The sequence below is a fragment of the Heterodontus francisci genome, chromosome 27, assembly GCF_036365525.1.
Source record: "Heterodontus francisci isolate sHetFra1 chromosome 27, sHetFra1.hap1, whole genome shotgun sequence".
Classification (NCBI taxonomy): domain Eukaryota; kingdom Metazoa; phylum Chordata; class Chondrichthyes; order Heterodontiformes; family Heterodontidae; genus Heterodontus; species Heterodontus francisci.
The window spans coordinates 26,142,990-26,167,205 of record NC_090397.1 but is presented as its reverse complement, the minus strand read 5'-3'; the positions used below and the strand labels follow the sequence as shown (position 1 = coordinate 26,167,205).

At 43.1% G+C, this 24,216-nt stretch overlaps 1 protein-coding gene across 4 annotated transcripts in view; it reads left to right on the top strand.

Annotated features, from left to right (window-relative positions):
* LOC137384711 (ATP-binding cassette sub-family D member 2-like) overlaps positions 1 to 24,216 on the top strand; it is a 132,279-nt gene that overhangs the window by 96,622 nt on the left and 11,441 nt on the right. For 3 of the 4 annotated variants that reach the window (XR_010977639.1, XM_068059019.1, XM_068059021.1), the window contains 2 exons: positions 11,140 to 11,285; positions 15,872 to 15,956. Coding sequence is in view for 3 of the 4 variants with exons in the window: in XM_068059019.1 (XP_067915120.1) it covers positions 11,140 to 11,285; positions 15,872 to 15,956 (231 nt within the window). In the remaining variant the exon portion in view is untranslated. Of the gene's footprint in view, positions 1 to 11,139; positions 11,286 to 15,871; positions 15,957 to 18,047; positions 18,594 to 24,216 lie in introns of those variants that run through there. The other variant, XM_068059020.1, reaches the window with a different exon arrangement.

The window sequence follows — 24,216 nt, the reverse complement described above, 5'->3', positions numbered from 1 at the left end:
TTGATTGTCTATGCTTCCACCACCCTCATGGGCAGTGAATTCCAGGTCATTACCACTCGCTGCTTAAACAAGTTCTCTTGCCCAAAACCTACAAACTGTGTCCCCTAGTCCTTGTACCATCCTTGTACCACCAGTTAATGGGAACAGCTTTTCCATGTCTAACTTATCTAAGCCTGTCATAATCTTGTATACCTCTATCAAATCTCCTCTCAATCTCCTTTGCTCCAAGGGTAACAACCCCAGCTTTTCCAACCTAACCTTCTAACTAAAATTCCCCACACTCTGCACCCTCTCAAGGACCCTCGCATCTTTCCGAAAGTGTGATGGTGACCAGAACTATATATATTATGTATCAATTTTCTTCTGTTGATGGGATAATATTACTGCAGGATTATTTAGTTTCATCCTAGTCAGTCTTTTTCAGATTGTCTGTTGATCTTTGTTCCACCCAGTGTGAATACTACGTTGAAGCTAAGATTATGGTTAGATACGTGTTTCAGTAGTGTTTTAGGGAATGCTTGTGGTGTTTGACTTCAAGAACATTCCCAATTATACTGCATCATTTCTTCAATAATATTGGCTTGTTGGGAGATTGTACAGAAGTTTGGAATAATTAAGTTTATCAAATTACCCCATAATTAGATTTCTTGGTGCAAGACTTCCCAAAAATGCATCAACATGTTTTTTAAACAATGGGGATCATGTAATTTTTCAGTTAATAAGGAGTTGGTAGGACACAATATTTGTGTAATTGCCTCTTTTAGAAGAACATGAAATTATGGGCTTAATTTTTTATTGTGGGCACGTTTGGGGCACAAGACGAGGGAATCATCCATGGGGAGCCTAGCATGAGGTTAGAGTCATTTAAACTTTTGGGTGTTATTTAAATAATCCAGGAACATCCCCGTGAGTGAACTTTATGCATCATGGTAGCACACTCACCTCTAGTCAGAGGGTCATAGTTTCAAACCCTGCTCCAAAAGACTCGAGCATGTAATCTAGGTTGACACTTCCATGCAGTACTGAAAAAGTGCTGCACCGTTGGACGTGCCATCTCTCGGATGAGATGTTAAATTGAGGCCTGATCTGCCCTCTAAAGTGGACCCAAAATACCCCACAGCAGTATCTGAAGAAGAGCACAAGAGTTCTGGTATCTGGCTGGCATTTATTTTTCAACCAATACCTAAAACAGATGATCTGGTCATTTATTTTATTGCTGCTTGTGGGACCTTGCTGTGAGATACATTACAATCATAACTGATATGGACAGGTGGGAGATGGTGTGGCTCGTCCCCACTGTTCACCTCCCAATTGACCACAGACCGTGTTTTTGTGTTACTAGTGTTTCAACCCCTGTGTTTTACTTGTCAAATAAAGACAGTGACAGGTTTTCTTGTAGGTTTAAAACAGAAGATTAACTATATATGAAAGAATATTCATTCGCTGAAATGTTTGCAACACCACTTATGCATGCATTCATTCTTACATGCACTCTCAAGACAAGATAGATGGAAGGTAAAAGGGTAAGAGTTCAAGGTGTAAAAGTGTTGTTTCATAGAAATAAATTACAGTTGCAGACCTGGTTGATAGTTGTCTTGTAATTACTGGGCTGTTGGCAGCCTTTTGGCAGTCCTCTTTGGGTTGAAGACAGCGCTGATAGCTTAGTTCAGTTCTCTCAGGTAGAAGAGTAGTTCTTGCAAAGGCAACTCCCGTGTCTCCGCTGTAGCTGGCTTTCAACTTGTCTCAACATGGTTCAACTGTGTGGGCTGGAACTGATCTCTCCCTTCCTCCCTCTCTCCCTCCCTCCTTCCCTCTCTCCGTTCCCTGTCCTCGCTCTTCCGCCACCCCCCCACACCCCTCTCTCCTCCTCTCCCCTTCTTGCCCTCTCCCATGTTGGAATTCAAGATAGCTTTTGATGTTTTCTGTGTGGCTGAGGAGAGATCAGCCTGATCTTGATCTGAAGTTCTGTACTGGCAAGATCCCTTTGTTTCTCAAAACATTTACCTTTGAAGGTGAATTTACAAGTGTTAGTTTTTCCCATGTTATTTTAGGTTTCATTTCTTGCTGGGTGCACAATGGCCTTTTGATGACCCATTTTGAGGATATGAGGGCTGTTCACACCCCATTGTCGTTGAGGTTAGTTGGAGAGGAAAAGTCAGGGGAAGGCCTTTGTCTTAGTTTGTTTGAGTGTAGCTCAGATCTATGTGTGATTATCTGTCTTATTTCCATGCAGATGGGGTTGATTTCATTCTTATGTGACAATGGATGTGGATTACAGGGCAGGAGGTGGTATGAGTCATATGACATATCCTCCATTTTGATGACTACAAATCTTTTAAAATTGTTCTGATTTTTACAACTTGTCAGTTTGTTTCTGCATTGTCATCACTAAACTTTTCGTGAGCGTGACACTGGACTTCAGAAATACTTAATTGCCTATAAAGCGCTTTCAGGTTATATGTGCTATATAAATCTATCTTTCTTTCTACCTCTTTCTCTTTATTTCCCTGTGAAGTTTGGCATTGCAGATGATGTAGCATGCAATCACAATCTGTTGTAGCTGAAAAGATGAGGTTGTGCTAAATTTGAATTATGCTTCATTTCTTTAATTTATCCGATCCTGTTTGTGGTCAGCACATTTACCTTTTTTTTTCAGGAATCATGTTTGAGCAAGAAAAGTACATGCTTAAACCAGGGAGAAGAGTGTTCTGTTTAATTGAGAAGGGATGGGATTAGAGTGCCAGCAAAAACTCAATAAAGGAGAGTGCCTTTGTGAAATCGTGGAGCAGCAGATAGAATAGGCAGAGTTTTAACTGCCAAGGTGGGACAGGCTTGGGTGCGGGCTGGGGTTTAAAACCATGAAATGTGGTGTTGTTTCAGAAACCCAACATAATCCCACCCACTTCCGGCTTTAACTGGGGTGCATTTGTAGATGAGCACCAAGAGTCGCAGAGCTGTTGGGTAAGTAATTTCAATATGGAAGTAGGCAATTAATTCTGAAGTTGTCCCAGCATTCTGGCTTTAACAGGTAGTGTACTGGTTTCCCAAGCTGTGTGGAAGTTGCCTGGGTCAACAAGGCGTGAGCACAGCACGGAGCCATTGCTCATTGAAACTGACAGGCTGGAAAGCCTTTAAACAGTGAAACTGGATAGCTGCTGGGCTGCTTGTGTGAAAGGCTTGTGCTCACATCACTTGTTCAGAGAGGCAATCTTCACTGCTTCACAGGTGATTTCCAAATTTCTAGAAGTCATTACATCTAACTTGGACTTTACTCACCTTGATCTGATCTTCCCTGCTGTCAGCCTTCACTACGGCTTGGGAACAGCTTATGCAGTTCTACCTTGGACCTCTGATGAGGAACAAGAGGAGCAGTGACATCAACACCACCAGAAGCAGCAGGGGCACACCAGCAGCTGCCTTTCTCCTCAGGCACATGCCGCTTAACAGGACAGAGGGGATGGATACAGAGATCCAACTCAAAGGAGGTAGTATCCAACACAGGGTCTACAGGCAGCTTTCTCGAAATGTCTGACTACCAGTGCCTTATGGGGTAAATAAAATTCCAGCCAATGTATCTGGGAACTGAGTCTGGAGGGGATCTTATGTGAACTGTAACTAATCTATCCAACTACATATTTTTACATACCATAGCCTGATAATCAGGGCTGGTCATGAGTTGTCAGCTTTTTGGCAGGTGATAGATTTTTAATAAGATGTTGGTAAGCTTTTGTTGGTTTTCTAGATTGGCAGGTATGTATGAGAAATTTTATCTGGAACATTTCAAAGTGTATACATCTGTAATGTGTAAATTGGGATGAGGTACAGTAGAAAAACTGATCCTTGATACTTTAGCTTATGATGGAGGTTTTCATATCAATTATTTACTTATATGGTTATTTTTAGTTCTCCTACATTAATAGCATACAATATATCTTTTAATACAAACTAAAAACCAGCAGGGTTATAGAAGTAATTTCAACTTAGAGATTTCTATAGTTCTTTGGGCTAACTCCAGATCTTCAAAATAATTGTATGTTACAAATATTCTTAGTTTTATTGTGCTTTTTCTTTCATTTATAAACATTCATATGGATGCCTAAGATTTGTGCTAATTTTGGGTCTCACAAAATTCACTTGTCATAGTTTATTATATTTTCCCAAGCTTGATAAAGTAGAAGTCAGCAATTCATTCTGCGGGATGTGCTGCTGCTGCATCTCATCTGTGTCTTCAATATTCCCATTGTTGAGGTTAAATTCCATTTGTCCTTTGGATCACAATGATGTAATCTCTATACTCATCACAATCAATACAGATAAAATAGAGCACCGAGTAGAATCTGCAAGCCTCACACCAGCATCCTCAAAATCCTACAGCCTTTTTATTTAATGATTTTTAAAAAAGGAAATGATCTTGGTCTCCATACCAATTTTGTGATTTCAGCATTTGTGTTTTTCCCTTTAAGCTGTTACTTCCTCAAATACAAGTGAATGAATGTTAGATATGGTTGTATAATAAGTTTAAAAATCTGTTATACTGTCTTCTCTTTAAAGTATTTCTTTAAAGCACAAAGGGGTATAGAATCATAGAATCTTAGAGCGCAGATGGAAGCCATTCATCCCATCGTGCTGAGTTAATTAGAACAGCATTTACATCCAGCTTCAACCAGAAGTGCCGAGTGGATGATCCACCTCTGCCTCCTCCTGAGGTCCCCAGCATCTCACATGCCAGTCTTCAGCCAATCCGATTCACTCCATGTGATATGAAGAAACGGCTGAAGGCACTGGATATTGCAAAGGCAGTGGGCCCTGACAACATTCTGGCAATACTAGTGAAGACTTGTGCTCCAGAACAAGCTGCGCCCCGACCCAAGTTGTTCCAGTACAGCTACAACACTGGCATCTACTTGGCAATGTGGAAATTTGCCCAGGTATGTCCTGTGCAGAAAAAGCAGGACAAATCCAACCCGGCCAGTTACCACCTTATCAGTCTACTCCCACTCATCAGCAAAGTGATTGAAGGGGTCGTCGACAGTGCTGTCAAGCGACACTTGCTCACCAATAACCTGCTCACTGACCCTCAGTTTGGGTTCTGCCAGGGACACTCAGCTCCTGACTTCATCACAGCCTTGATCCAAACATGGACAAAAGAACTGAACTCCAGACGTGAGGTGAGATTGACTGTCTTTGACATCAAGGCAGCATTTGACATGGCATCAAGGAGCTCCAGCAAAACTGGAGTTGATGGGAATTGGGGAAAATTCTCCACTGGTTGGAGTCATACCAAGCACAAAGGAAGATGGTTGTGGTTGTTGGAAGTGAATCATCTCAGTCCCAGGACATCACTGCAGGAGTTCCTCAGGGTAGTGTCCTAGGCCCAACCATCTTCAGCTGCTTCATCAATGACCTTCCCTCCATCATAAGGTCAGAAGTGGGGATGTGTGCTGATGATTGCACATTCGCGACTCCTCAGATACTGAAGCAGCCCATGTCCAGATGCAGCAAGACTTGGACAACATCCCAGGCTTGGGCTCATAAGTGGCAAGTAACATTCACGCCATACAAATGCCAGGCAATGACCATCTCAAACAAGGGAGAATCTATCCATCTCCCTGTGATGTTTAATAGCATTACCATCGCTGAATCCCACACTATCAACACCCTGGGGGTCACCATTGACCAGAAACTGAACTAGACCAGCCACATAAATGCTCTGGCTACAAGAGCAGGTCAGAGGCTGGGAACTCTGCGGTGAGTAAGTCACCTCCTGACTCCCCATTGCTTGTCCACCACCTACAAGGCACATGTCAGGAGTGTGATGGAACACTCTGCACTTGCCTGGATGGGTGCAACTCCAACAACACTCTAGAAGCTCGACAGCATCCAGGACAAAGCAGCCTGCTTGATTGGCACCCCATCCAGCACCTTTAACATTCACTCCCTCCACCACAGACACATAGTTGCAGTGGTGTGTACCATCTACAAGACACACTGCAGCAACTCACCAAGGCTCCTTCGACAGCACTTTCCAAATCCATGACCTGTACCACCTAGAAGGACAAGGGCAGCAGTTGCACGGGAACACCACCACTTGCAAGTTCCCCTCCAAGCCACACACCATCCTGACTTGGAACTATATCCCTGTTCCTTCACTCGCTGGGTCAAGATCCTGGAACTCCCTTCCTAACAGCACAGTTGGTGTACCTACACCCCAAGGACTGCAGCGGTTCAAGAACGCAGCTCGAGGGCAATTTTCTATGTTTCTATAACATTGTATGTTTTCAAGAAGGAGTTGGATATAGCTCTTGGGTTTAAAGGGACCAAAGGATATGGGGCGAAAGCGGGAACAAGTTACTGAGTTGGATGATCAGCCATGATCATAATGAATGGCGGAGCAGGCTCGAAGGGCTGAATGGCCTACTCCTGCTCCTATTTTCTATGTTTCTAATTGGGGATGGGCAATAAATGCTGGCCTAGCCAGCGATACCCATGTCCCCTGAACGAATAAAAAAAAGTTAGCCATTATTACAAAGAAATTGAAGTATGAGTAAATTAGTCTTACAAGTTGTGTAGAGCTTTGGTGAGACCACATCTGGAGTACTGTGTACATGTTTGGTCTCCTTACCGAAGGAAGGATATAATTGTCTTGGAGGGAGTGCAACAAAGGTTCACTAAACTGATTTGTGGGATGAGGGGATTGTCCTATGATTAGAGATTGAGTAGACTAGGCCTATATTCCCTAAAATTTAGAAGAATGAGAAGTGATAACATTGAAACACATGAAATTCTTAAGTGGGCTGACAAGGTAGATGTTGGGAGGATGGTTCCCCTGGTTAGGGAATTTAGAACTAGGGGTCAAAGTCTCAGAATAAGGGTTTGGCCATTTAGGACAAAGATGAGGAGAAATTTCTTCAGTTAAAGCGTTGTGGATCTTTGGAATTCATTACCTCAGTGGTTGTGTACATTCAAGACCGAGATCAATGGATTCCTGCAGACTGAGGGAATTAAGGAAATGAAGATAGTCAGGGAAGGTACAGTTGAGGTAGCAGATCAGCCATGATTGTACTGAATGGCGGAGCAGGCTCGAAGGGCTGAAGGACCTACTCCTGCTCCTAGTTCTTATTATGTTCTTATTAACACTGACACCCAAAATCATACTGGCAGAAGTCTGAGCTTCCATTGCAGCACACAGACGTTGGGTGGCTGCTGCTTTGCTGTAGTGGAAGCTGAGACATTGCCCATCAGACAAATGTTGATTACATTGGCCACATGCTGAAAAAGATGGGCTCCAAGCTCTGCTCAAAGCCCTGTGCGAAGATGGTGCTGCACTCCTCCATGTTCCTTGACAATGAATGCAGGCTTTCTGGTACGCTTTTCAATGCACCGAGCATTTTGGTCTTTACACCCATCAGCCTTTGCCTGTAGCCTGGCCCATTGGAGTGCTCATCAGAGTCCTCTGCAGCAGAACTAGTATGTGACTCTTCCTCTGGCGAGCTGGCACTTGTGCTCTCCTTCCCCCCCCTTGCCTGAGATGCAGCACACTCGTGGCCAGTGTCTTACCATCGGGAAACAGTGGTATAATGGTAGTGTCTCTGGGCTAGTAATCCAGAGGCCCAGGCTAATGCCATGGGGGCATGGGTTCAAATCCCACCACAGCAGCATTAATTTATAAAAATTGAGATGTTACTAATATCTCCAGCAGCAGTTAGGAAGGAGCCAGACATGTAAAAGCTCATAGCCACGTCCCCTTCACAGTCACTGGTAAAGCATTTCTTGCCTTACTGTGAGGTTGGAGTGGTGAGTGCTGTATTTAGCAGATTTCAGTGGCGATCTCCATAGTGAAGCAATGATGTCTCAAACATGGATCATTGCTGAAGTTCTGGTCGGTGAATTGTTCCCTCAATACCATGGACAGAAACGGCCTGTTGCTGAGAACCCTTCTGCCCCTCCTCCTCGTTTCTCTCGTAGATTGTCTTGCTTTGCATGGCCTCTGCTTATTTTCCCTGCCATACTCAATGCTAAGAGGAAGGCCTACAAGGCCACGCAAAGTGTGGAAGCAACTGGTTGTACAGATGCCTTGAAGTCAGCAAAAAAGTAATTCAGCACCTGCCAGAACACTTTATGTAGAATATCAAAAGTTTAAACAGCTATAGAAAGCACCCAAAACCTGTAGAATTGCAGCATAAACCAGAAGCAACCTGCTGTAAGTAGTTATCATCCCTTTTAAATAGTGCTGGGGGTGGGTGGAGGGGCCGGGGGTGAGGGGGTGTCGTTCATGTCATTGAACACGTCTTCAACATGTTAAGTATAAAAGGGCATCGACTGGAACATGGAGCTCCAAAATGCCAGCATAAGCATCAAATCAGCATTGCATGCTGATTGGCATCATGATCTGTCTGCTTTTCATGCTGCTGGCGCTTGTTAGGTGCTTGCGCTAATTCCTTTACCAATATGACGTCTGGCACACTTCCTGCCGAGGATGCCATTTTTTGACCTTAAGGGGCCTCTTGGCACCCAAAAACGTGCTATTGAGTCCAATTTTGTTTCCATATCCTTTTATTTTTCTCCTTTACAGTTCCTTCTAAGGCTGTAAGCCCATTGCGTCCAAGAGCGCAGATGGATGAACTATCAGGTGGTGTGTGGAAGGAATCTAATTTGGATTCCCCATTGAAATTTCCCTAAAGAAAGAAAGACTAGCATTTATATAGCACCTTTCACAACCACAGGACATCCCGAAGTGCTTTACAGCCAATGAAGTACTTTTGAAGTGTAGTCACTGTTGTAATGTAGGAAATGCAGCAGCTAATCTACACACAGCAAGCTCCCACAAACACCAATGTGATAATGACCAGATAATCTGTTTTTGTGATCATGATTGAGACATAAACATGGGCCAGGACACTGGGGTAGCTCCCCTGCTCTTCTTCAAAATAGTGCTATGAGATCTTTTTATGAGGGCTGATGGGGCCTCTGTTTAACATGTCATCTGAAAGATGGTACCTCTGACTTTGTGGCATTCACTCAGTACTACACCGGAGTGTCAATCTTGACAAAACTTATCTAAATATAATGGAGGATAGCCTTACCTTTTGATGTGATCACATGTTGGAGCTCCAGTGCACTGCAGCACCATTTTTGAAATATCAAATAAACATTACAATATTATTTTATAGGTTGGTTTAAATTCCTATCTTAATGGCCTCATCCATGTCTCCGCTTTAAAGACGTCTGCAAACGCGACATGAAATCCTGTGACATTGATCACAAGTCGCGGGAGTCAGTTGCCAGCGTTCGCCAGAGCTGGCGGGCAGCCATAAAGACAGGGCTAAAATGTGGCGAGTCGAAGAGACTTAGTAGTTGGCAGGAAAAAAGACAGAGGCGCAAGGGGAGAGCCAACTGTGCAACAGCCCCGACAAACAGATTTCTCTGCAGCACCTGTGGAAGAGCCTGTCACTCTAGAATTGGCCTTTCTAGCCACTCCAGGCGCTGCTTCACAAACCACTGACCACCTCCAGGCGCGTATCCATTGTCTCTCGAGATAAGGAGGCCCAAAAGAAGAAATGGCCTAGATCTTGCAGTCAGTGGCAAAGCAAGGGCGCTGAGCTTGAAGAAAACTGCCCATAAAGATCTAGTGATCTCTGTGTCATGGTTTTCCCCTTTTTCGATGGCAGTTTAAATCTAGTGCCAAGTCAAGGGGGTGTCTTAGCATGCAGCAGCAGTAATGTCAGCAGGTAGGTAAGCAGCCAATCACTGAAGTATTCACACACAGCAAACCAGGAAGTTGAAAGCATTTAATATTTTTCACGTTTTTAGTTTAAATTTTCAGTTAGCAAAATAAATGATTATAATTAGATTAAGATAGAAGCTAAAATAAAGATAAATAAACTTTAAAAAGGGAAAAAAAAGGTTTTAAAAAGATGTGGAATTTGTTAGTCATTATGGAGAAATTTGACATTGCACAACTATAAAATTAACTTTTTTGGGCCTGTGAGGGTGTTTAGCAGTAATTATTGAAGTTAGTATGCCATTAAAAACCCAGTTGCATCTCATTCAACAAGGTGTAACTTTTTCATGGGCTTTTACAATGAGACTACCAGTATAAGAGTGGAAGTTCTTGTCTATCCAATTGCTTTCTATTGATTGCAGTTTGCGGTGCCTCAACAGTGTACCCTCCGGTGAATCGTGGAAAATCACTGGCAGCAACTTCTGTTTTTCCTTGTGGTTTTGCGCAGGTCCGGACTGCAGAAGTTGCTGTCGGTTTCAGTGGAGAAATTACATTGAACGTTGATAGTTATGCCGTCATTGGGTCATTACCACTGCAAAATCCAGGCTAATAGCTTTTTAAAATAGTCGAAGATAAAATGGATTAAACGCCAGTACTGGCATTCAAACTTGCTACTTATTGTTATCAGCAATAGGAACACTTAATTGCTAGCCTGAATATTTAAAAAAGTGGCTTTAGAAATTAAACTAACCTTATAATTACTGATTACTGTTCTCGGGGCATTGATTGAGGTACTTGAGGAATTTAAATCATCCAGCTCTCAACTGGGTAAGCTCTGCAAATTTAAGACCAAATGGTACGAGTTTCTTTTTAAAATATTAATGCTTAAATAATGTAAAAATTCAAAAGTTTATATTTTTGTTGGATTTATTGTTATCCTCAGTATTGTGCTCAAAACGTCTTCAATTGTTTAGATAGACTGAATAGATAGACAAGCAATGTGACAAATGAATGATGCTAAAATTAATACCAACTAATGTAAAGCTGGACTGTATTTCTTTATTGTTATACATATTCACTAGACTTTTTAACAATATACACCTGTTTGTAGTTGAAAAGGAAATTTGAAACATCATTATTGACAGCCATTTAAAGGGGCATCATCTTTATGAATAAATAGGGTTGTTTAATATATTTATAACATGCAGTTCAGTAGTGTAAATTGGACAAAATTAAATTGTATAGCATCATTGCAGTTAATATTTTTTCCCAAATCTTCTCCCTTCCAAACTTTTTCTAAGATATTATTCATGAGGATGGTACCTTCTCAATTTCTGACATATTAGTACAGTATAAACTTATGGAATTTTGTATTGTTTATCAATTGATTAACTATTTATTTTCATCTGGATTCACAGGCCTTACATGTCTGTTGGAACTCTAAGAGATCAGGTTATCTACCCAGACTCTGTGGAAGACATGAGTGAGAAAGAGTACACTGATCTGGATTTGGAGCATATTCTAGACATTGTTCACCTGAATCACATAGTACAGAGAGAGGGAGGTATGAGTGTGGTTCCACAAATGACAAATAGTCTGCTAGAGAGCATTTCTGTAAGATATTTTAATTGTCAAAGCTTATCATTACAGTTTGCTTCCAAGTTTGTATTTCACAGATGGATCTAATGGCATTAAATTGGTGTCCCTGATGTTTTACCCCAGTAGTTATAGAACAGTGTACAATCCAACTCAACGGAAGTAACACCACGGGAGATCTGATGGTACATGATGAATACAAATTAAATACAAAGGCTGATGGCACAGGATTAGAAGTTAACTATTTTTGTCTAGACATACATTTTAGCTCAAGGTGTTTTTAGAACACTTGGAAACTTTGTAAATACTTTGAAATCTTCCTCAGTTTTTAACGCCCTTGATGAATACAAAAACGCTTAAAAAAATTCTTGCGATATTTTTTAGCTTCTTTTGCCATTTCAGTTTCAGTTTGCACTAATTATATATTTTGGAAAGTGACTTTTTTATTGTCCACATTAAGTTTGTCAGCTGAAATTTGTCATTTTTTTATTCCTGTGAGAGCTTTGTCTCAGTTCCCTGACAATTATGTTGGCCAGAGGGCATATTTACACATCTTTTCACTTAGCTTTTGGAGTAATAGTCACTAATAGAGTTTCTGCTGCCTTCTCATATTGCATTCCATAACCTTCTCTACTGTGCAATTTGTTTCCAGCTTACCAAAAGGCTTTGGCTTACGTTTTGACTCTGAATCATGTGCCAATTATCGCATTACTAGATAAACATCAAGTAGTATGTTGAACCACGTTTCTCTTTATGGAAAAGATTTACAGGCAATTGGTGAGATTCTGCACTGAATGCAGTAGTGTATTACGTAAGCAAATCAGATTTCACTGCAGACATAGGGCAGACGCTTGAGCAGTTGTTTTTGATGGACAGCCAGTTTCCTGGCATGAAACAAGGATGTGGGATAAAATTATCCTCTTTGTGTTCCCAATTGCCTGTTGGAAGTGCATATGATTAAATTAACTCATGCCACCCTTAATTTTTTTATCCCTTAAAAGTAATGGGTGGAATATTGTGAACTACATGTCCATGATTTCCCAATATGGTGCTCCCAATGGGAAGGATTCTGCGTTTACAACACGCAACTACAAAATTGACTATATTCTGTCGTTGAGAAATTACTATAGTCTATAATTAAGGATGGTATAATTGAACACCTTGAAAATTTTCAACTCATCAGCGAGAGCCAGCATGGATTTACAAAGGGTAGGACATGTCTGATGAACTTGATTGAATTTTTTAAATAAGTGACTAGAGTGGTGGATAAGGGAATGTCTGTGGATGTTATTTATCTGAACTTCCAGAAGGCATTCGATAAAGTTTCTCATAAGAGACTGTTAATTAAAGCTGCGGCATATGGAATTGAGGGCAAGTTATTGACCTGGTTAGGAAATTGGCTGAGTGGCAGGAGACAGAGGGTAGGAATAATGGTCTACTCCTGTTCCTATGTTAGCAGACAAAGTAAAGGTTTATTTTACATTTCAATAGTGGCTACACTTCAAAAGTACTTTATTGGCTGCAAAGCACTTTGGAACAGCTTGAGCTTGTGAAAGGAGCTACATAAATGCGAGTCTTTATCTGGAAAGCAGCTACATGGAAACAAGCTTCTTTTACTGACCATTATTTTGAAAAATTCCTAGCTAGACCAACAATTAAATCAAAGTTACCCACTGCTGTTAGAGTGCTCTTTGAGTGTAGAGGAAGAATAAATGAGGATGTGTGTTGCATTACCTACCTTTAGCTTTGTGTTCTTCATTGTCTGACTGAGATCATTCTCCATATACAAAATCCTGTTCTTCCTATTCCTTTGTTTCCGATCCCAAGTAATTAAAGCTTTATTTATACTGCCTATATCAATTCTTACTTTTTTTTCTCTTGTTGGTCCCATTAAACGATCTGAGGAGGTAAACCTGAATAAGGCCTTATGGAAAGAGATCTTTCCAGCCATCAATCTTAAAATATACAAGGGAAACAATGCTTGTTTCAGCTAGTAAAATACCCCAAGGACTCAGACAGTAAGTTGAAAAACTTCAATGACTGGTTCGGAAAATGAATGTGAGTTTTTTAAAGAAAATTATGTTTGGAGCAAATATATTTTCTTTTGAGCAACTAGTGTCATAGAGTTATAAAGCACAGAAACAAGCCCTTCGGCCCATCGTGTCTGTGCTGGCCATCAAGCACCTATCCTAATCCCATTTTCCAGCACTTGGCTCGTAGCCTTGTATGCTATGGCGTTTCAAGTTCTCATCCAAATACTTCTTAAATGTTGTGAGGGTTCCTGCCTCTTCCACCCCTTCAGGCAGTGTGTTCCAGATTCCAACCACTCTCTGGGTGAAAATGTTTTCCTCAAATTCCCTCTAAACCTCTTGCCCCTTACCTTAAATCTATGCCGCCTGGTTATTGACTCCTCCGCTAAGGGAAAAAGTTTCTTCCTATCTATCCTACCAACTGTATCTTCTATCAGCAAAACATTTGCCTTATTTACAATAAAACTTCGGCAGCAATCATTAACACAAAGGGACAAAAAATCTTTGCAGTGGTTTAGATTGAGCAACTGTAACTCAATTTAATGTTCAAGGCATGATCAACTAATATTGAGTGTCAGGGGAAAGGTGGAGCTACAGTGTTCGTGCTAGTGTGTTTAAAAAAAACTCAGTAGTTAATTATTTTGTGGGCTGTTTGAAATGGTAATTAGCGATGTCAAAAATGGCAGAATAAAAAATGTAAATGTGAATTCCATGTAGAATTCAAAACTGCAATTTTTCTTTTGCTTGTTCCCAAAATTCCACATAAATCTTACTCCAAAACAAAGCTGAATTTTCCTAAAATAATTCCAAGTTGCATTAATTCAGGGCTAGCTTATGATGCAACGTTTTAATGTATTGAGTTATATGCATATAGTAATAGAATATGTAATGATGTCTGCAGTTCATTCTCCAGCGATTTCCTGATCTCTGTTCAGCTGATGATAGTGGGATTGATATGGGAAGCGCAAGGGGTTGGTAAGAGGACTGAATGGAGACCATGTGCTTCCTGGAAGGGAAAGTCAAACTGGACTTTTCCCCTCGATGACTTGTTATAGTGTCATAACTAGTAATCCAGTTACACTCTCCTTTGAGTAATGATGTGTATGGGGGAAAGGAAAAAGTAAAAGTTAAGAAGGGTTCTTTCATCAACTCACAGCTATTCAGTGCAGAATCAACTGCACTAAAATATCTAATAATAAATGGGGTTTTTTGGGGTGAGAAGAAACTTATCCCAGGTGGACATTAAAAAAGATAGGAAATGTATTCCGTCAGAATAAATCAATGTATTTCCATAAAACTCCAGAACACATATAATTGAGAGAACAGAGATGGATACTTCTGACATACTAACTTTGATATCTGCAACTATGTGCACATAGCCTTCTAAGTCGGGTAATTGACATGGGGGATCTTAACTGCGCAGCCTGGTCTCCTCCATCATAGCCTTCTGAATGAAGAGTCCATTCAAAAATAATAAGCACTGGAAATTTACAGCATATCATTAGTCTCTGAAAGAGAAAGATAAGTTAACATTTTGGGTGGATGATTAGAACTTCCATTGGAAATTGAGTGCCATTAGAACTTCCATCCAAGATTTACCCTCTTTAGTGCTAAAGAGACAGGGGAATAGATTAGATAATCTTATGTGTTTTAATGCTAATGGAAGGATTGCTCCAGTGCAGGTGACCATGCTATTGCCACTTCTCCATTATAAATTGGGAGCCTAATATTTGTGCCATATGAAAGAGATGCCAACTCGACCAGAATTAGATAGCACAATTATGCCATAACACAAAGGATGGAATGATCAGTTGCACTAAAACCTGCTGCGAGCAGATTTAAATGCAATAAGTGGAAAAAATGGAGGATACCAGGCTGGGCAGTTAAGGTCCCCCATGTTAATCACCTGACCTAGAGCCAGCAGGAACTGACCTGCTGGGGTTTGCCTCGGGTGACAAAGGCATCCACTCAAAGCTGGTTGGTACTTTTTAGCATATGCTTGTCGAGCCTGAAGATGCCCCTGGGACCTGACTGTAATTTTTAATAGTATGGTCAAGTGGGAAATCATAGTTAACATATCCCAGGCTTCACTTTTACTTCAATGGGTGAGTTTTGAATTGACATCAAAACTCACCAGTCAAAAACTGTAACTCAGGAAAATCACGGTTATGGGATCTTTCCCCAGGATGTATTGTTTTATTTTTCATAAATAAACTTGAACGTTCAAGTGTTTTTTTTAACTTGATCAATTTTCCATTGATGGCAAATTTTAAAATGGTAATAAGGTAGAGTATATGTTGAGTATGTGGAGAGGGGAGAAAGTACATTCCATTCCAGAACAAATTCATGCAATACATTTGAGCAAGTTAAATGCCAACAATAAAAAATGAAAGTACGACTTAATTTTTTTTAAAAACAACGCTTAGTTTTACTAAATGTGTTGTTTAACTTGACAGAACTTTGGTTCTTTTTTTATGGTATCTACAATGCATTTAACATAATGTTTTATTTCATGTTGCTATAGGATGGGATGCAGTTACTGATTGGAAGGATGTCTTGTCTGGGGGTGAGAAACAAAGGATGGGCATGGCACGAATGTTTTATCACAAGTGAGTTGAGTGTAAGGTAAACGTTGATCATATGTCATACCAAACGAGTTAAAATCAACATGTATTTTTCATTTTCATTAATATTATTTGTAGTGTTCTTCAATTTAGCAGTGTTTTCCTAGCAGCTGAGTATTGCTATGAGTCATGGTCGGCCCCAACCCTGGCATTAAAGTCCCCCAGCAGGAATAGGTTTTCGGTGTTGGGGATACTGCTAATGATATGGAGTTGCTCGTAGAACTGGTCTTTAGCTTCAGGTGGGGAGCAGAGTGTTGGAGCATAAATGCTGAGTGGGTGTACTGGACCAGAGATGGTGAGCAGTCGGATGGACAGTATGCGTTCCGAGCTATTTGAGGGAGGCTCTATCATGCTGAGCAAGGAGTTTCTGATGGCGAAGCCCACTCCATGCTGTCTTGGTTCTTCAGGATCCCTGCCCTGCAAGAAGAAGGTGTAGTCTTGCCCTGCTAGAGATCCACTCGCGGGGAGGCGAGTCTCCTGAAGTGCTGCAATGTCTACATTGAGTCTACTGAGCTCGTTGTTAATGATGGCGGTCTTCCGAGAATCGTTGATTTGTGTAAGGTCTTCCGACAGGCCAGGACACATAGTTCTGACGTTCCAGCTTGCAAAGCGAAGGGCTGGTACCTTCTTTCCTTTTTGCGTGTTGTTTGGTGCGGTGTATCAGTCCACCTTTCGGGCAATGACCCTGAGCTCCAAGCACCCATTGAAGCAGGTAGACTGTGGCGGGACAGAACCTTATTGACAGGGGGCTGCCCGGTTTGAGGCGGGCGACAGCTGTCCAGTGAGGTGCAATGACCTCTCCCACCGACAAAGGCAACCCGTGGCGCCCAGTTTCTACGCCAATTTATCTGGACTTATAACCCTTCCGTGTTGTGTCAGTCGCTGTGAGGCAACTATGGAGTGACCTCTCCATGGCGCATGCCTGGGCAAGTTTATGGAGGTTGAGAGTTGCCCAGTCGTCAAAACCCCCCTCTCGGCCTTTCTGGTGGGGTCCAAAGGAGTGCAGGGCACGACATTTGGCACCAGTATGGCTGCAGGAACTTCCGGAAACATGCCAAAGGTGACACATGACCGCCTACGGGGTTCCGCTCTGGATTATCTGTTAGGGTTTACTCCCTTAGCCTTGGTCTCTCCCGAGACGCCCACAAGGCAGTGGGGTTGTTAGGGCCCCTACACAGGTGTAGGATGGTGCCGGTGGGAGGAGGGGATGCGAGGGGGAGGGGTGGAGGGAGGGGGGTGCGAGGGGGAGCTGGGAAGGCGGCTGTAAGGGGATGGGGGGGTGCAGGGGAAGATGGTGCGGGGGGGGTGCGGGCTGGGACGGGGTTGTGGGGGGTTGAGCTGAGAGGGTGGAGCAGGGAAGGGGACGGGGGGAGGGGGGGGTGGGAAGGTGGGTGCAGGTAATAAGGTCCCTAGTGCCCACCATCGACGTCCGGAAAGCTCATCCACGTCCTTCGGGAGGTGAAGCAGATTTACAGAGGTGATTACATTCGCTAAGGGTTTTTTTTTTCAGTGGTTTAAATAAAGGCATGCAGCATTGCCGACAATGCGCTACTGATTCAATGTGTTGAGCCATATAATATTATAACATGTTATTTAATAATTACCTACACTCAGTTCCGGATCACCCATTGAGTGTAATTGAGACAGCCTGTCACTAAGGGCTGCTCTCACTCTCTGCTTAGTGCTTGGTTTAAGAGTGGTATTGGCAGGAGCTTGAAAGCAGGTTTACCATGAAGCTCAACAAGGGAAGTGTCTAGAGATGAGACAATGATATTTTTTAACAGATAAGCCTTCCTGAAAATACATAACTATTAAAGTGTACCTCCAATGTGCCAATGATCTCTGGATATTAGACCATATGAGTAGAATATTTCTTGATTTAGAATTACAAAATGTTTCATGCACTGTATTACAAAACTTTTCATACATTTCAATAAGCATATTAAAGAAATTAACAGAGTATACCCAGTAAACTATTGGTTTTCCTGATTGTCACAGACTTGTGATTGTTTTTCTCCTCGGATTAAAAACAGTGTGTGTGCCTTTAAGACTTTGTTAAAAACTGCATCTTTAAAGGTGAGAAGATTCTGGAATTCTGGAGACACAGTGCAGCAGCTGCATTTTTGTTACCATTGGCAACAGTAGGAGAGAGCGGTCACATGGTGCAATGTTTCCACTTGGTTGTGTGTGGAACCAGCTGAAACCAGTTAGTACTGAGAGACTTTCCATCCGGCGAACTGAAGAAAGGAGCTGTTTTATTCTGTCAGAAAAATCTTACAACTCGGGTTAATTCCCTAAGTAAAGAAGAAAAACTTTTCTTTATCAAAAAATTATTTGTATTGCTGTTTAATGTCTACTGCAGCCGAAGAGTTGAATGCCTATTTTCTGAAGGACTATTTTCATCAAATCCGGATGAAAGCTTCGAGTGACCTTTGACCATTTCAATATGAGAAGACCTCATTCATCAGGAACGTAACCTACACAAAACTTACTTATTTATTTTATTCTCAAGAGATGGCTAATTTTAAAAAACTCCACCTTTGAAACAAGTTAACTGTTATTTTTGAGGGTATGTGTGTGAATGGGTGAGTTAGATAAAAATAAGTTATAAGGTCTTTCGACATGGGTTTATCTTAATGGTGTTTAAGATTTAGTTTTTTAATAAATAGTTAATTTGTTGTTGTCTAAAGATACCTAGTTTAGTCTGTTTCATTCTGAGGTTACTAGAGTGTTTAATTTGGCTGTTTTCCGACTGGGTGTGAAAGCTTAATAATATGCTGCGACCTGTGGAGCAATGGCACTGAATTGACAGTGCATTGCTCCCGACGTGGTTATTGTGAAAGGTTTTCCATAAAAGACTGGTAACAAGTTTTTTTAAAAAAATTAATTATAATGCTCATAATTACAAGGACTAATTTTTAAAAGTTCTGCTAAAGACATTTGTCACGAGTGGCCCATAGACTGATGAAGCAGAATAACACAGACATCTTCTAGTTGAATTGTTACTGCAATTCTGTATAATAATAATGATTCTGAATAATAGAGTCTAATTTTAGTTTGCCAAAGAAAAAAAAGAATGGGTAGACAGATTTTTAAAAAAAGCGTTGAAGGCCTAGTGCAGAAATGCTGCCAAAAGGTATAAGGAAGCTTAAAACAATCCATTTTAATTTGAAAGAAGATTATTCATAGTTTCTTCCTCTTCCCAAAGGGAAACAATAATATCACTCTCATATCTGTCCAACCTTACATTCTATGCTCTTAATCACTTGCTTTCTTTGACATGAAATTTCCATGGCTTTGCACCGCATGATGACGACCCTGTGAATGAAGGCTCTGTATTCGAAAGGACCCTGACGGGGTCAGAATGGCTGCAGGAACCTTGCTTGTGAAGGATACTGGATTACATAGGATATATGGCACAAAAACAGGCCATTTGGTCTTACCAGTCCATGTTGGTGTTCATGCTCCACTCAAGCCTCATCTAAATCTATCATCGTAATCCTCTATTCCCTTCTCCATCATATCCTTGGCTAGCCCCCCTTAAATGCATCTAAAATATTTGCTACAACCACTCCCTGTGGTAGCACAAGAACATCGAGGAAAGATGTGGGAAGGCCGTCCCTAGGTTTCACTGACTTTTCCCTGGAGGTCATGCTGGAGACAGTGAGAGCCAGAAAGGAGATCCTTTTTCCTGTGGACAGGAGGAAGAGGCCAGCCACCCAAACTAAACAGGCATGGCTGGAAGTTGCCGAGGCTGTTAGCAGCAGAAGTGTCTTGCCTAGGATCTGAATTCAGTGTTGGGTGGCATTTATCACTCTCTGACTTCCCTACCATTTTCCTGCACATCACTCCCCTCACCGACATACCTTGCAGTTCCATACATTCCTTTCTCTCAGGCACCTCCTCAAATCTCAATTTGAACAGCCAACACTCACACTTACCCTCATCCTATTGCCATCTTGCACCCATCCCTCACACTCGCCCTCCTGGAATGTTCTCATTCCATCCTCAACACTCACGGCACTTCTCACACTCATAACTCTCCTGTCTCTTATTGCAGGAGAATAGAACGCACAACTCCAGGGAGAGGCAGAGAACTGGGGGTGGACCTGCAGCCATAGCCACCCGGACCTCATTGGAGGAGGATGCCTTGGAGATTGGCAGGGTAGCACACAGATTAGGTGCTGGCGATGGAGAGATAGGGGTGGCTCAGAGACCTGGTGACAGCATTTGATATTACATGGTCACTTGGCACTTTACAGTCACTCATGTTAAATTGATATCATCACTAACTGAACAGTCACAATATGCACAATGTTGAGTTTGTACCCTCTCCCCAGCACTATCTTTGTCTTTGATCTCCCACAGGTTCTTTAAGGATGGGGAAACAGGCCAAGAGTTCTCAGAGGAGGGCACGCACTCTTAAGGATGTAACATCTTATGGCTCATGCACACCCTGCACAAGCACAGATGCGCACAGCTCAGTGGGTACTGGAGTAGAGATAGCTAGGTCCCCGCATGGTGAGGCGCACATCACGTGTGAGCAGGAGCAGGTGCTGGAGACAGGGACAGTAGTGGAGAGGCCTCAGGTCACATCAAGTTCTGCTCAGCTGGATGTAGCTGCTGAGCCTCAGGGGTCATCCTTGGAAATTATGGAGCAGCAACAGGAAATGTGTGTGCTTCTGTCAGCATTTCCAAAGGTAGTGCATGTTAATGCAGATGATTGGAGGAGTCCATTTCTAGTTTGAATGCCATGATGTCACAGACATTTGTGCTGATATCCATCTCCATGGAGAATCAGATGAAGCAGGCCACTGGATGCATGCTGGTCCAGACCAATATCCTGCAAACTCTGACTGCCACTTTATAGAGGATGGAGTAAAGCCGTGCCTTGGTGGCTCAACGCCTCTGACATACAGCCAATTCCTCTGTGGCAATTGCAGTGCCAGTGGGCCATGAGAAGAACAATGGAAAAAGGGCACATGGCACTGGGGACTCTTCTCAAGGCGCTTTTACTTCTCATCCCTTGCTCCCCCACCCTGTCAGACAGAGCCGGACATGCTCTCTCCTTTTTCTTTATCCATTCATGGGATGTGGGCATCGCAGGCAAGGTCAGCATTTAGTACCTATCCCTAATTGCCTTTGAGGTGCTTCAATGACTGAGTTTGCCCCTGCACAGGTGCAAATGGGGAAGTCTTTGGTGAGGCCCTCATGGGTTTCAAACCCCAGGGGATGACTGACCCAGGGGAATGAGCAGCCTACCTTCAGCTCTGCTGAAGCCACAGGGGTTGCACCTCACAGAAGTAAGAGGAAGTAGAAGAGAAAGACTTTATAGTTGCACAAGAGGATTCACTTGGGTGTGCACATCAATGTTAATGGCGTTCTGCTGATCTTTATTTCAACGAATGAAACACTTTATTTGAACTCCTCTTTCTCCAGCTTCTACTTTGTTGTATCCCCCATTCACCCTGGAAAGTAGCCTTCATGTGAATGGTGTGACCAATTTTTATAAGGAGGAAAGGGTGTGAATGAAGAGTGGTTCACTAATGTCCTTTGGGGAAGGAAATCTGCTGTCCTTATCTGGTCTGGCCTACATGTGACTCCAGACCCACAGCAATGAGGTTGACTCTTACATTCCATCTGAAATGGCCTAGCAAGCCACTCAGTTGTATCTAACCGCTACGAAGTCAATAAAAAGGAATGAAACCGGATGGACCACCCCGCATCGACCTAGGCACCAGAAACGACAACGGCAAACCCAGCCCTGTCGATCCTGCAAAGTCCTCCTTACTAACATCTGGGACCTTGTGCCAAAGTTGGGAGAGCTGACCCACAGACTAGTCAAGCAACAGCCTGACATAATCATACTCACAGAATCAAACCTCACACACAATGTCCCAGACACTGCCATCACCATTCCTGGGTATGTCCTATCCCACCGGCAGGACAGACCCAGCAGAGGTGGTGGCACAGTGGTATACAGAGGGAGGGAGTTGCTCTGGGGAGTCCTCAACATCGACTCTGGACCCCATGAAGTCTCATGGCATCAGGTCAAACATGGGCAAGGAAACCTCTTGCTGATTGCCACCTCTCGCCCTCCCTCAGCTGATGAATCAGTACTCCTCCATGTTGAACAGCACTTGGAGGAAGCATTGAGGGTGGCAAAGGCACAGAATGTACTCTGGGTGGGGGACTTCAATGTCCATCACAAAGAGTGGCTCGGCAGCACCAATACTGACCGAGTCCTAATATATCTGCTGGACTGGGTATGCGGCAGGTGGTGAGGGAACCAACAAGAGGGGAAAACATAATTGACCTCGTCCTCACCAATCTGCCTGCCGCAGATGCATCTGTCCATGACAGTATTTGTAGGAGTGACCACCGCACAGTCGTTGTGGAGACGAAGTCCCGCCTACACATTCAGGATACCATCCTTCGTGTTGTGTGGCACTACCACCGTGCTAAATGGGATAGATTTCGAACAGATCTAGCAATGCAAAACTGGGAATCCATGAGGCGCTGTGGGCCATCAGCAGCAGCAGAATTGTACTTCACCACAATCTGTAACCTAATGGCCCAGCATATCCCCCACTCTACCATTACCATCAAGCCAGGAGACCAACCCTGGATCAATAAAGAGTGCAGGAGGGCATGCCAGGAGTAGCACCAGGCATACCACAAAATGAGGTGTCAACCTGGTGAAGCTACAACTCAGGACTATCTGCGTGCAAAACTGCGTAAGCAGCATGCGATAGACAGAGCTAAGCGGTCCCATAACCAACGGATCAGATCTAAGCTCTACAGTCCTGCCATATCCAGCCATGAATGGTGGTGGACTATTAAACAACTAACTGGAGGAGGTGGCTCCACAAATATCCCCATCCTCAATGATGGGGGAGCCCAGCACATCAGTGCGAAAGATAAGGCTGAAGCATTTGCAACAATCTTCAGCCAGAAGTGCCGAGTTGATGATCCATCTCGGCCTCCTCCTGAAGTCCCCAGCATCACAGATGCCAGACTTCAGCCAATTTGATTCACTCCGCGTGATATCAAGAAACGACTGAAGGCACTGGATACTGCAAAAGCTATGGGCCCTGACAATATTCCGGCAATAGTACTGAAGACCTGTGCTCCAGAACTTGCCACGCCCCGAGCCAAGCTGTTCCAGTACAGCTACAACACTGGCATCTACCCTGCAATGTGGAAAATTGCCCAGGTATGTCCTGTACACAAAAAGCAGGACAAGTCCAACCCGGCCAATGACCGCCCCATCAGCCTGCTCTCAATTATCAGTAAAGTGATGGAAGGTGTCATTAACAGTGCCATCAAGCGGCACTTGCTTAGCAATAACCTGCTCAGTGACACTCAGTTTGGGTTCCGCCAGGGCCACGTAGCTCCTGACCTCATTCCAGCCCTGGTTCAAACATGGACAAAAGAGCTGAACTCGAGGTGAGGTGAGAGTGACTGCCCTTGACATCAAGGCAGCATTTGTCCGAGTATGGCATCAAGAAGCCCTAGCAAAACTGAGGTCAATGGGAATCGGGGAAAACCCTCCGCTGGCTGGAATCATACCTAGCGCAAAGGAAGATGGTTGTGATTGTTGGAGATCAATCATCTGAGCTCCAGGACATCGCTGCAGGATTACCTCAGGGTAGAGTTCTAGGCCCAACCATCTTCAGCTGCTTCACCAATGACCTTCCTTCAATCATAAGGTCAGAAGTGGGGATATTCGTTGATGATTGCACAATGTTCAGCACCATTCGTGACTCCTCAGATACTGAAGCAGTCCATGTAGAAATGCAGCAAGACTTGGACAATATCCAGGCTTGGGCTGATAAGTGGCAAGTAACATTCAAGCCACACAAGTGCCAGGCAATGACCATCTCCAACAAGAGAGAATCTAACCATCTCCCCATGACATTCAAGGGCATTACCATCACTGAATCCCCCACTATCAACATCCTAGGGGCTACCATTGACCAGAAACTGAACTGGAGTAGCCATATAAAGACCGTGGCTACAAGAGCAGGTCAGAGCTAGGAATCCTGTGGCGAGTAACTCACCACCTGTCTCCCCAAAGCCTGTCCACTATCTACAAGGCAAAAGTCAGGAGTGTGATGGAATACTCTCCACTTGCCTGGATGGGTGCAGCTCCAACAATACTCAAGAAGCTCGACACCATCCAGGACAAAGCAGCCCGCTTGATTGGCACCCCATCTACAAACATTCACTCCCTCCACCACCG